This window comes from Pholis gunnellus, assembly GCF_910591455.1.
Source record: "Pholis gunnellus genome assembly, chromosome: 9".
In the NCBI taxonomy this organism is placed as follows: domain Eukaryota; kingdom Metazoa; phylum Chordata; class Actinopteri; order Perciformes; family Pholidae; genus Pholis; species Pholis gunnellus.
This window is the reverse complement of record NC_136535.1, coordinates 22145746-22160431: the sequence shown is the minus strand read 5'-3', so window position 1 is coordinate 22160431 and position 14686 is coordinate 22145746. Positions and strand designations below refer to the sequence as shown.

The 14686-nt window shown below is 42.2% G+C and overlaps 1 protein-coding gene across 5 annotated transcripts in view; it reads right to left on the bottom strand.

Moving 5' to 3' along the window:
• rap1gap2a (RAP1 GTPase activating protein 2a) overlaps positions 1 to 14686 on the bottom strand; it is a 65981-nt gene that overhangs the window by 15181 nt on the left and 36114 nt on the right. For 4 of the 5 annotated variants that reach the window (XM_079166206.1, XM_079166203.1, XM_079166204.1 and 1 more), the window contains 2 exons: positions 5648 to 5732; positions 656 to 691 (listed from right to left, as the gene is read on the bottom strand). In XM_079166206.1, coding sequence (XP_079022332.1) covers positions 656 to 691; positions 5648 to 5732 — 121 coding nt within the window. The remainder of the gene's footprint in view (positions 1 to 655; positions 692 to 5647; positions 5733 to 14686) is intronic. The other variant, XM_079166205.1, reaches the window with a different exon arrangement.

The following is a 14686-nucleotide window of genomic DNA, read 5'->3' as shown; positions in this document are numbered from 1 at the left end:
TGCCTAATTCACACATTTTGGAGACGTCATCACAAAACATAAATCCTTATTTCCCCAGAATAGACCTAAGTACTTCTACTTCTCTTTGTATCTTCCTTTGGCCACTTGTTCCCTCTTCTCTGCCTTTCATTTCTCCTCCACCTTCTTCCTCCTCCTCCTCCTCCTCCTCTACCGTGTTATATCCCCATCTGTCGTCAGACCACTTAAAGCCTGCGCCCTTATGGGCCCCAGAAGGAGAGCACAAAGAAGAGTCATACAGAGAGAGAGAGACTTTATAAAAAATCAATGAATTGAATAAATTCCATGTAGAGAAGGAGAAAATTGTTATGCCAGTCCAGATCTCTCTATTCTTCTCTGCCCCCAGCATGCCCATTATCCAATCTGAGCAACAGACTGAACCCAGCGGGCTGACCTACACTGATGGAAACATCAATGTCTGTCACATCCTTGTATATGTTAACTCTGGCTGTGGACAAAGAAAAAGAGAGAGGACAGACACCGTCTCACAGTATGTTCATGTTCTGTTTTAGTTTTACCCAAGGACAAGAATCCCTTGATCGCACAAACATGAGTAAGAAATGGAAGTGGTGAAATAAGGTAGAGATAAGAGGAAAGAAACTGGAGTCACAGGAAAGAATTAATGAGAATGTCATACCTGCATCCTCTCCAGCATATCGAAGAACTCTGCAGACTGAAACAAAGTAAGATTACAAAAACATGTAAAAACATGGTATAACACTGCTGAACTTTGACTTTCAGAGCACCAGCAACATCTTCTGACACCAAACACACATTTAGTCAGTACAAAAGCAGAGTCGTTGCCCTTTAGTTGACTCTTAATTTACACTTCAAACAAGTGTTTTGACGCTCAAAGCAACACCAACTGTCTTATATCTGTAACATCGGCGCCAGCAGCAGCAGATCTTGCTCACTGCCTTCGATTTCCCTCCACAGCATGAACTTAGCCGTGTCAAGTGGGCAGGGCAGGACAGAGACTTCCAGTCTCTCACACCCATATGCACGCACAGTGATAAGCAACCGCTTCCTTAGAAAGTAACACACACACACACAAACACATGCATCCTAAAGTGCATTCACATGTCTCTGTCTTCAAGGGCGTCCACCTCGACACATCACAACTCACTGTGACGGTGATAATGGTCCACATGCTTTGGGTCTTCGTGCTCCAACTTTCAGCACATGTACACTGTGTGCAGGTTGGTTTGGGCTATGCATAACACATGTGCGCACTCACACACACACACACAAGAGACATTAAATGATGGCACCAAATGAAACATCCTGTTAAAAAAAGAAGTCTGGTTTTAAAGGAAGAAAACCACAAAAAAACATTCCTGGTAGAGAATCTACGAGAGCGGTGCTTCCTCTTGAAATGGCTTCCACAAAGAAGGCTGCTGTTGAATCACGATGTAACCAATGAAAGAAATTAAAAAGACCCACTTTCATTGATAAAAAGATCAACTATAACCTACTTTAAATGACTTTGACAGCCAATACCACACACTAACGCTCGCACTATCACACTTATAAAGTGTAGGTGCTGCACACTCTGTGGCGTCATAAAATACAAAGCGAGAGCAACCAGGAAATAAATGCCTTACCAATACCTGTCGCTGCTTAATCAGGAAAGTCTGATAAAGTCTTTTACAGCCGTTTAAATGACTATAATAAAAACTAATGATATTCCCTACAATGGTAATCTGCACTTATCATTACCACACACACACACACACACACACACACACACACACACAAAGCTTGTCAAGCAGTTAATATTAACGAGTTAAAGGTCTTGTATGCTGATACAGCGCTGTGAGCTGGAGTTACAGAGTCAACATCAGACAGCCAGACCAACAATAAACACAAGTGTCTATATCTGTCAGATAGCAGCTTTGGCAGTCAGCGTGCGCTCTCAGCACATGTTATTGTGAGATACGTCTGCGTGGCGTAACAGTTGCTGGGATCATATGAGGGCGGCAAGAGGAAGGAAGGTGTACTGATAATAGGCAGCCTCTGCAGCCTTAGCTTTCCCTTTTTCTTTGACTCTATGGAGATGTCCTAACACAGTGTTGACCATGGCAGTTAAAACAAGACGCACCGATGCAGCTTGTCCTGGCACTGTTTGAGTGGGATCCTGCAGTGCTAACGGTGTGTTCAATCATCGTGTACATTCCCTGCAGTGACCAGACAAAAGAGCAAGGACACGAGACACGTATTTGTCCTCTCTGCTGTGCTGTCAATCTAAAACAGGACCCAGATGTCTGTATTTTCTGTCTCTTTCATCTGAGGTGTCTCATTATGCTAATTTATCATATTTCTAATCTGTCCCGTTTATGATTCTGATTCCTTCACCTTTTCTCTCCCTTTCTCCTTCTTACCATCTCTTTTGTGAGCTCCATCTCGCCCGGCAACAACATCTGCATCTCTTATCTCCCATGGCAACCCACTGGCTGTCACAGACTTCAGGCAGATTATTTCGGCTGCCTGACTGAATGACTAGAAATTCACATGTATTCATGTAAAGACATGGACACAATCATTTGCTCATTGACAGCAATGATGATAAGTCACAGACAGGGGCAGTGGCCTGCATGTCTCATCGGGATTAAAGGGATGTTACAGAATTTAACTTTATCAAAACACGAAGTGAAAGGAATTAAACGGGAACAAGCGGAAATTTGCAAGGGGATTTGAGGTGGTGTGAGTTTCTTTCTTTCTTAATTATTTGTTAAGTACTGGTACCCTCTCATTATACCCACAGCAGCCACTTGTTGTTTCTAGTTGAGTGCAGTTCAGTTCTGTTTGAGACAGCCTTGTTCCAAATACCTGCACCTCAGCCAAAAGCCAGCGTTGTCCTAGCACGACCGGGCTGTACATCTACAGACTCTTCTCTCCTGCCCACAACACAACTCCTTCTCTGGGTCAAAAAAGGGTGACGGGTGGATGAAGGGATGAGCCTGAGCTCTACAGCGCTACAGCTCTCTACGGCTCTCAGATGTACAGTAAGACCAAAAACCCCCTCATAGCATCTTTATAGCACAGCTCTGTCAGATACCTGGAACACTGGCTGACATCTGTATTTGATACATCAGTCAATACCGTTTTGGCCCGGTCTCTAGGTTACGAAATACTGTTGTGAAACACTTCACATGTGGGTGTAAATCTGCTATAAATACGACATAAAACAGTAAAAGTTTCAGAGATGCAGTCGTTGCCAGCTTTTTCAAACCAAACACATTAACTTTTGCGTTCAGTAACAGAGTGTCTGGTTGTTTCTTTGAGTCAAAATGCAGACTTACCTTAGCATTAGCTACTAAATCACGATGTCTCAGCCATTTCTTATTCTTAACTCCCTTCTACACTTATTTCCCTGTCACTCGACTTTTAACGTGTATTTGGCATTTTGACGCTGAAAGCTCAAACAGGAAAGTCAAGTCAAGCAGCAAACTGAGTCTCATGTAAACACAGAACAAGTTATTCCAGTGTGCATGTGTCAACGCGTGCAACACACACACACACACACACACACACACACACACACACACACACACACACACACACACACACACACACACATTACATTGTTTGTAATTAGAGTTTGATTATGACAACTGTGAGGACTTTCCTTTAGCCCATATATCCCCCAACCCTAATTTAGCCCCGTCTACTGTACATGTTTCCTCATTATGTCATAACCACTAAAAAAAAAAAAGAGTAAAGGAAAGACAAAATGTCGTAATTGCAGTGCACAATGTAGCCCTATTACCATGCTGCAGTCTGTGTCCTCCACGGAGAGTCATCTTTATGTAGCAACGACATGTAGTCCGTGCAATCAGATGTGAATTATTTTGTATTTAAGAGCAGTGAATTATCCAGCTAATAAAATGCGAGCAAATTAGGAATCTATTTTTGAACATGTTTTAGGTTGTATATCAATATGGCATGATTAAACCTATTAACATGTACTTACCAATCTGAGAAGAAGGACAGATGTTTTTGAGAAAGAAGGAGGGGGGGAGTGTATCCTACCTTCCTGCTAGACTTTTGGGGCTTTGTGCTGCTTTCATTGGAAAAATAGTTTTGCATGGGTTTTGCAGTTAGATGCTTTTAAAGTATAGCTTACTCTTGCCTGTTTCTCTAATGTTGCACACCCCAGCGTTGAAGGTTTAGGCTGCACATCATGTATGGTTTGTTCAACCAACAAAGCAGCCGAAGTTGTGTGGTCTCTTGATGGATTTGATGTGGACTGTGATTACAGGAAATTATAAGCGTCAAAACTTCTTCACCAGTGTGACACTGATGATGAATATTTTACCACACATTACATGAACATTAGACCACTCTAGCTCACGGCAAAATTGTGGGTTGTCGATTGATGTACACCAGAAATCAGCCACACCATCAAGATTGCATTTCGCCACAGTTATATTTCTCACATATATTTTGTCATATATTAGGGTGTTTTATTCCTGTCTAGACCTGACCACATTTTTAGATAATCAGTCTGTCTGACCATGAGAAAACTTTGCCTTTCTGTGCTGTCTCGCTCTGTGTTAGCGGATTCAATAATGATGGCTTAGTTCAAGGTGACACATACTGCAGAAAGTGTCTCCCTCCTGCAGGAGCCGCCATCCATTTCATGTATATCACCTTGCTGATGCAAAATGTTTCCTCTGATTTATCATGCTCGATGAAAAATCGAAAATATTTCAGCCGTGGAACAAGTGTAATGCAGTGTGAGTAATGGATATCACACATACATCAACACCTCACAATCGCATATAAATAAAAAGCTTTCTCTAAATATGCAGCACTATAATGTCACTAGCACATGGATCAGTGTGACAATACCTGAGAGCAATGATCCTCTACAGTCTGATGGATTTAATTTGTATTCAGGTTCCGTTTTGGCTTTGCTCCGATATTTTTTTCAATTTGCCGAGTCACAGCTTTGGCCCAAGTTTCATTTGATGACACCGTTTGATTGAACTTCACAATTTGTGGTCAAGATAGCAACTGAGAATAAAGCTTCCAACTGTTTCCTACTGGAATTGGTCATGAACGAAGGTTACGGTATTGTAACCCCTAGTTCTATAATCACAGACGGAGCCCCCCCACTGGACTCCATGGGTTGTACTCCCCCTCTCTATTCACGAGCACGCATTAACCAACTGAAAATATGCAGCAGCCTTGGTGGCCAATCAGGATTTGTCAACCCGAATATGTGCACGCCCAAAGGTATATAAGGTAGCACACACTGCTACTAAGCTATCAGACACCGTCTTTAGCAAGCGGCGTGAGAGCAGAGGGCTCAGCCCGGGCTTATAGAACTAGGATTACAATACCGTAACCTTCGCTATAACTCACACAGGCTTAAGACAAACCTGTAAAAATCGTACTTTCCTTCACATGCAGTGATGTGTCATGTTAACCTTCGTCATCATCTCTGAAACGCTTTGCTTACTAAAAGGATTTCTCAATGAGGCTAATCACAATCAATAGATTTTCTAATAGGCCTAAAGGGCATACAATGTCTGTAAATCAATATCTATCTAAAAATGTGTGTGTGTGTACACAGGTACGTCACAACATAATGCGTGCACATTCACGTGTGTGTGTTTCCTACCTTCATGTTGGGCGGCGCAGTGCGGGGCGGTGAGGGGGGACATTCTCCCAGCGGGACGTTGGAAATGTTCAGCAGCTCCTGTTTCCTGGAGAGAGGAGGTCAAAATGAGGATTAAGAAAATGCTCCAGATTTTATAAAAGGTCACCGGTCCTCATTTTCAATGTCAAATTACACTTCAACATTTCATTAGGAGGCTGATGAACTGTCCCTTCCTTTAATTTTGGGGGTTAAGGACATCCTAGAGCATTATTTCCCCTCTGATTACCCCTAAACTTATTTATGGCTTGCTGGTCACTCGCCATTAGCGATTAACTGCAATCTCATTTTCAAAGAAATTCATTTGCCATGTGTCACATGTCTTCCTTTTGAGTAACTTAAATACATTGAGCAAATTAAGGAAAAATTAGGCACATTTAAGAATTACACTATTTAGTATAATTCCTCTGAAGAAACTAAAACCAACAATGAATTTATTCTGCTCACAAGTTTTGTCTGAGACAAACACGAATCCTGCGTTGTAACTCTTTAAAACCCCAAAAAGTACATTGAATCACGAGACACAATTGAGAAACGCATGAGTGCTACATTATCGAGCCTATTCCATTAAGAATAACTTTTATTGTAGCAGAAAGCCAGAAAGCCTGTTGGAAATAGGTGGTGAAGTGTCAGATGGCTCTCTGCTGTTTTCATTTGCCCTCTGGAGTCCCAGGGGCTGCCAAGGATACTTTAAGAGAAGTCCTTTGGTGCTTGAAGCCTCTTCTCCTCTCTTGTGCTTTTACCCTCTCTGCAGCGAACTCAGAAGCATGATTGCACATTAATGGTCCCAGATGTGAAAGGTTGATTAATCACTGGGAGACAGCCAAGAGATTGGCTCAACCACAGAAAGCTGGTGTATTTGAATCAAATCCAGTGGTTTGTTATTGGAACATTTTCAGATGGGATACTTGTGGTGGTGATGGACACCTCTCGTGCATGATCAACATCAAGAGGGTTTACAAAGAAATAAAGAGGGACAAAAGAGCACAGATGTACTAAACCCTCTCTAACCCATCTTTGGAGCTGCAGAAAGCACTCAAAACCACATTATATCTACCAACCTAAACGCATTGGATGTGAATTGGTAGTTGTATAAAGCCTGTATCTCATTACATAACCATATTATGTGCGAGCCTTAACTTAATGTATATAGTGAAATTCTTATTTTAATACTGAGCAATGGGAGCCTATATCAGGTTTTATATCTTATAGCCTAAATCCATTAGACCCAACACATTGAATGCACATGTCCACTCCAAAAGCTGTATTTCTACCAGTGTGGAAGGCTGTATCACTTCAGATTTAGTGGAGGGAAGGCGAAAATGAGTTTTAGTTTATGTGAAATGAATATGCCCGTTATTTCCTTTCATGAGCTGGAACCACAGTGGCTCGTTCTCCATCCTCTCACGTAGCCGTGTCAAGTGGTGAGAACAAAAACTCTCATTCACAGTTATACAAAAAAATGAGAGGAGGTAAAAACCAGTTTCTACCCCGACCCTCCATTGAATTTAACACTCTTTGGAGTCTTTGGAGACTGTCATAGCCTGTCAATATTTACCGGAGGCTCCAAGACGGCCAAAGAAAGCACACCAGAGTCTCACTTAGTCACTTCAGGCCGAGCCCTAATTCCTCTTCAAACCTATGGAAAAGCCCGACATTGACCGATATTGACCAGCTCTTTCCACAGGAACAGCTTTCACACAACGCACCACTGTGTCCCTCTGTGTGTTTAATGCATGCTAGTACAAGCTAGCCAAGTATGAGCAGTGTTTGAATGAGCCAGGACAGACTAGGAGGGTTTACAAAGTAGAAAAATAAAACATGGTTTTAGCTGGACATTGTTCTCTTCAGCCTGAGGTAAGTGGGACACTGTGTGTTTTCCACCGCTGACTTGTGAAAATGAAAAGCTGGTTAAGACCGCTGTCCTTGGGGCAGATCCCTGCTCTGTGCCTCTACAGATGACCTGTTTTGGAGGACACCTATCTTTCTGTGTTGCACACTCACTCACGCCTCACACCTGCACACAGAGCGATGCCGTTAGAGGGATTGTGCGTGCGTCGGCGAGAGAAAGAGGGAAAGACGAGGAGCTGCTGTCCTTGCAGCCTGGACTGTCTCTGTAGCGACGAAACAACAGCTACGTCACAGTTACTGACTCCCACCCAGGTAGGGAGGGAGGGAGGGAGTGAACTCACATACTGGGACAGCAGGAGGCATGAAGCAAAGAAACAATTTAGGAAGAACAGGTCATGGGGAAAGTGAGTCAGAAGAGGGAACAGTAGAAAGAGGATTAGATGTGCACTCAAGGCACTTTATTAAAGAGGGGGCTTTTAATAGCATCATCAAATGACAGCCCACTGTCCTGAGGAAATATGTTTATTCAGCACCTCACAATTTACATCCAATACCAATATTGACAGAAAACGTAGGAAGTAGTGTGCTTCTTACTTAGGTGTCCTTTCTCAAATGTGTATAATGTGAACCAAAATTCAAATGGTTTACCGGTTATGGTTCTCTTTATTGATGTTACTTCATTTTATTCGATATTTTCATACAAAACGAGAACTTCTATATTTTTTTTTACTTAATTGTGTCGAGCAAGGATATATGTCTTTCCTGGCAACCGTCTTTGATTGGATTAGGAAAGGAGTCGTCACTTTTTTTTTATAGTGCAGCTGACATTAAACAGGAAACAGGAAAAAAGACCAAGGGCTGACTGAAAGTGGAACCAATGGGGGCACGAAAAATGAGAGATGGATACAAAGCACGATAACACAGAGAGAGATAGGCTTTCTTGCTTCAAGAGGTGCTCTGTGTGCTCAATTTGAGCTCTGACTTAATGGATTCAATGTTTTCATCAGTTCTGTTCTGTTGATACATTCGATGTTGGCATCGTGGAAATAAGCACTCCTGCTGTGAAATGAAATCACAAGGTTCCAATTGCGTTCAAAACCTCTGGCTCCGAAGCGATGCGTGGCGCGACATTTCCCAGCGAGACAAAGTGCAGCGTTTGCCACACAATTACAGTAAATACTGGCTGCGGGGAACATGCAGCAGCTGTGTTGGTTTGTGTGACCCTTTTCTGGCTAGGCGCTCTGCCAAGAACAGGGAAGTTCACCTCTGAAAAATGCATTAATCCACAACAATAAACATGCTCTTTAAAGGATTTGAGGAAAACTGCTGTTGTTGGATACATTTCACAGAGTGAAGGAATGAAGTGTAACTTAAGTCAAACCTCTGTCACCTCGAGCTAAGATTAAGTGGTTGTAAATCTGCAAGGCAAAAAATAGGGCAGATCGTGCTCCACATTAGCATCCAAACTAGTACAACATGTGCCTTTCTCCAGCATGTCTGTAATCCTGCTTGCATTTGGCTGCAGCTAATTATCATTGATTCAACAGTAATTACATCTAGACATTCATCATGTTTATCTAATGATGCCAGTAATGCATGTGTGTGTGTGTTTGTGTGTGTGTGAGAGAGAGAGAGACAGACGCAGATAGAGGGGGAGATGGCAATACATCCCCGTTCTTTCATGTATTGATCACACCCTTGAGATAAGATTAGGACAGCAAGACATCAGGCAAAAGGCCGGGACGCAGAGAGGGAAAGAGTGTGTGAGGGGGGACAATACCTCCACACATCCCCACATAACTGACAGATCACAGGAAGAGGAGATAAGGGGATGAAAACAGGAAATCAGGGTGATGGTGGGTGCAGAGAGGATGGAAATAACGAACAGAGAACGGAGACAGACAGACAGCAGAGGGTGAACTGTGGGTATCGGATATGAGTCCTCTCCCTGGGGGCCTTGCTGCCGCACTCCGGTTTCCAGTTGGGTTTAATATTTGTTACGAAACTTGATAAGGAGCCTGATCCTCATGCCAATTGGTCAATTACACAACTGATGGTTTCTCTAATGGAGTTAATACAACAGTAATTGGAGACAGAGAAAGGGGAGAAAGATGAGGGCCGTGTAGAGATGGAGCGCATGGATGGAAGGACCCGTCAATCCAGATGTATATTAAAGTAGACTCAATAAAAAAACCACGTCGCACAGCAAGATCCTCCGCGACATTACATATGTGACATGACAGGCATGGAGGAAAGGTGATGCCTGTTGCTTTATATAACCAACGCTAATTAAGTTACCGAGTGTGAACGCGTCTTACAGAAGATATAAGTGGGACTAATGAAGGCCGTATATTGACTCATAAACAAGAGAACTATTGGATGGATTGCCATACATTTCAGTACAGACATTCCTGCTCCCCTCAGTTGTGCTAACTTTGGTGATCGCTAAACTTTCAATCAATCAATCAATCAATCATCGAGACGATGTTTAATGACCAAACACATAATGGCATTCTCATGACTCTGATTTTATAGATGACCCTTGTGCCACTCTCAAAGGCTGCATATAAGTAGACAATCAGACTTCTTTTTGCAACCAGAGGAGCTGCCCTCTGCTGTCTAATAGATAGAATGCAAGTATACGACACTTCCGCATTGGTTTCACTATTCAGAACTGGAAAGTTATTTGTTTCCTTTTTTCAGTGGCCTAAAAATGTCTTATCCAGCTATTTTCTTTCGAACTCAAGGATGACGTCACAGTGACTACGTCCACTTCTTATGTACAGCCTATTGTGATGACGCTGAATGATGATGAATAGTAAGAGTCTGAAATCTTCAATCCAATTTGATTCAGTAGAACTTTATTTGTTCCTGTACCGGCAATGCAACCGCTCACCATACACACAAACATACCGTTCATCACAAAACTAAAAACATTCAAGGGCTATACTCTTAAAAAACTATATGTGGAAATGGAAATGAATACAAATAATTAAGTACAAGTATCTAAAATGACACACAACATAGAGGACTTAATGTACTGTTTACTAAAGAGTAAACTATAGACAGTCTATTGAGGAGTAGTGAATTAGTAAATCTTTGGACAAAGTCCAAGTCTTGTTTTGGGGCTTTATTTAGCAAAACTTTAACTTAAGATCATCTGTTACATTGTAAAGTACATCACATCTCTTAATGCCCTTTAGACAGCAATTTCAATCACTTTGTCTCACGCCCTTCCTCTATTTCTCCCCGTACGATCTTCTATCTGTAAGCCTATCCTTGTTACAAAGTCTGCTCCACATATAGGGGTAAGAAATGGATGTCTGAGTCAGTCAGCTGCCCAACAGGGGAGTACAGTCATCTCAGATATGTGCAGATATGCGGAGAGGTCAGGGGAGAAATAATTAGGAGGCAACTGCACTCCAAGTCACCGGCTGTTTCCTGTGGGAACACCAGGCCTCACCCTCTCTCTCTCTCTCTCTCTCTCTCTCTCTCTCTGTGATATGAATAGATACAAAGATGACAGCAGACAGGAGATGAGACTGTCCAGCCAGACAACCTGAAACACTCATTATCAATAAGAGGTAGAGGAACAGAGGAGAGGAGCAGCGCGTCTCTTGGAGAGACATTGCTACTTTTAGAAAAATGAATTATATTTGTACAAAAAACGGATAGTCCTTCAACTACAGAGCTGGTGAGCAGAAAGAAAAGGAAGCAGTTAATCATTATTCTTTCTTTTAAATTACATTTTCAACACAGGAACTAAAGAAACTGTAAGATACTCTGATGTTAGCATATATACTTCTTGTCACCTCTGAGTAAGTCAGTGCCCCAATCGGCCCAGTCAATACAGACACTCCTCTCCTCTCCCCGCTCAATTATTTCTGTAATTAATTCAAGTGTCAGACTAAACCGACACCAGTGAAGGGCTCGCCCTCTCCAGGCACACACAGTCCCACCCAAGGAAAGTATAAGTGTGTGTGTCATGTTGTTCCTCCCAAAGAAACAAGGTTAGTTATTCTGCTGTAAGTTTGTTACCCTGCATGGTACTCTGATGGTTCACTGTAACATTTAACATAACAGCTATTGCAGCCAATTTATTGACTTAAACACTGACAAGCGGGCTAAATGACCAGCTTCTCCGACACATACACACTGCATCTTTGACACTGGATTTACATTCCTACACAAAGAGAAAACCCTCCATGAAAGGTTACGTACTGCAGCTTTTACCTTTGAAATGTCAGTGTTGTTTTGTGCCTCGCTGCGCAAATGGTGCCAAGAGGCCTCTGATAGACATTTACCTGAACGTATCTACCAACAGCTGGGAGACACAGATAAAGGCCACAGAATGAATAGTGTTTGTTTCTTTGTCTACGGCTGTGCTTTGTGCAGTTAATCACACCTTCTTTGGATAGCTCCTCAAGGATGACAGTCAATTTACTAGTAGGTGACTATAATGCATTAGTAGTTGCATAAACATGGAGCCTTCTGACCCACTAAACACCTGAATAACAGATAAATGTAATTAACAAAATGTAGAAAAACACCTCACTGAAAGAAATGTAATTGTGTTTGGGTTCAACGTTGGAAGAGGTGTCACGTACGTTCTCTTTTCAATTACTTTGTTTTCAGAATATCTGGTCCGCACATGCACATCTCCTGGATGTTATTCAAAGGTGTTCCTTGGGAAGATGCACCACTCTCTCTGTCACTGTTTGCTCTTTGCAAACGCTAATAAATCTGCCAGTGTTTGTGCATGTCAAAAGATAATTATGCATCTTTGCTTCACCTGAAGACAGTAGTAAAAAACAAGAACTTAAAATATATATTTGAGGGATTGGAAAAATATTCTCCTTTGGCCCAGTACTACATCGCAGTGACAGACATAGTTGCCTGGCATCCCAGCTCTCTATCATATCACAGGATACGCCATAAATCCTATCTAATCCTATTCATTTTCTGGGATCCGGTTCCTTTTTATCACTGCCCAATCTCACCGGCTTGAGTCAGGGGGGAAAATAGAGTTAAGTGTCTCTAAGGTGACATTGAATACTTCTCTTCTCAACCATCTCCACCACTGATAACCACACGAGCAGAAAGGTTCTGAAGAAAAAGGTTCCGGGATATGAAGACAGAGAGGGTGAGGCGCACAATGAATGAATGTCAGGCAGATTGCTGAAGGAGAGAAGGCAGCAGAGCAAGGTATAAAGAGAGAGAGAGAGAGAGATAGAGAGAGAATAAATGAATCTTTGCAGACCAAAAATAGCACTCTCAATCCCCTGTGCAGAGCTGGATAAATAGGGCCATCTTGGGTGGGTCTCTGGGCACTTGTTAGAGACAATACAATCTCATCCATTACACCCAAAGACAAGGCTGACTGTCACACACGTATTTGTACAAACAGACAGCACAGACACATGTGAGTTAAAATGTGTGCATGTTTGTGTGTGTGTGTGAGAAACTATACTGGTCCCCTCGCAGCTGCCAATCACAAAAGGAGTGAAACTCACTTGAGGAACAGGAGGGAGTTTAAAACGAGGGAGTAATTGAGGGTAGAGAGGAAAAACAGAGGGGGAGACGGGGGAATGGAAATACAAGTGAGTCAGTGAATAAAAAGCGGTTGTGTTTAACAAACGGAGGAGGAGGGCTCGACAGCCAGAGGAGGGACAGGACAAGGAAAAACTGTGTAAGGTGGTCAAGAAAAGCAACAGGAAAGACTTTGCACTTTTAAATCATCAGCTCTGCCTCATGAGGTTTTCTCTCCAAGAGAAAATGTTCGGAATCTTACATCTGCTTCCCTATAAAAACAACAACAAAGAACATTTGGGGAAACATGATTACCTGCTAAGAAGATTGTTTCTGCAGAGTGCAGAAGGATTAAAGAAAATTGAAAGAAAATGAAAGACTTGTGTGAGATGCACTGGGAGGCTGAGCCCCTCTTCATAAACCCAGATTGTCCAATCACTGCTTCCCTAACCGGACACAACAGGTCTGTCTCAACATGTTGAAGGAGTGTGCAGTGGCTGTAATGAGAGTGATACTTTATATTTAATGAGTTTCAAACAGCATATTTTAAGTATTTAACATGCTGGCTTACCCTGTTACCTCCAAGGTTGGGGAGCACTTCATTAGTTAACATCATATTTTACACTCCAGCAACCCCAGCCGAGCACATTATCTGAGATAGCATTACGTTTGTCAAGCACATGGGGTTGTCCTTATCCTAAGAGCCTTTTTTCTTGATATTTTAAAAGTGAGAAAACACAGTTTGAGTCATACCATAAAGAATGCATCTCTCCGACTTGCTTGTTGAAGTATGCCCCAGCTAAGCAGCCAAATAGGGTTATATCAGAAACTAGAAATGATGAAAAATATCATATATCATATAATATTTTAGGGCTAACTAGCTACATTGCATTTAAAGAACAACACTGTTTATTTATTTACATGTGACATCCAGCTTTAGCCTCAGTGTTCAGGCATGATATCATGTATGCAGCCATCAGGTAGATGTTTAAGACCCCTTTTAAAGGATTCTCGTTTTAACATGGAAACATTCAAAAGTCAGAAAGCGTTTTTTTAAACCAAGTCTTGTTTGCTTGATTAGCTAAAGCAACAACTAATAGAATCTGCCAGTCGTGTACAGTTGTCATTTCGCAGATTACAAATGAAAAGCCTGCTTTGTCTGCCTCCGTCTGAAAACAAAGACACTTCAAAAATGACTACGAATAAGAACAGAAAGCTTCACAGCAGCAGCAACAGAAGCTAGTGGTCAGTTACAGCCACAATGCCACCAGCTGTTCATCTGTACTTTGCTTAAGCCAGTTTGACATTGCCTATTTGTTAATAAATTAGATTGGATCAATGTGCAGTCACACAGCAGAAGTGGAACCAGCAGAGATTCTTTGAATCGTGTGCATGGGTGTGGGTCATTTCCCTCTTCTGGACGGCTGCCTGGCTGGCTGCAGTGTCACAGATGACTCCGTGTGTCGGAGGAATGGGTTTGAGCTGCCACCAGCTGCTAGTGTGGTTTATTTTCTCAGCTGGTCAGCCCCAAACGTTTCAATAACCACATGGCTACTGCAGGACACACTAACAGAAACTCCATTAGTCCAACTGGATGGCGTATTTGAGGCTTTAATCCCGAGC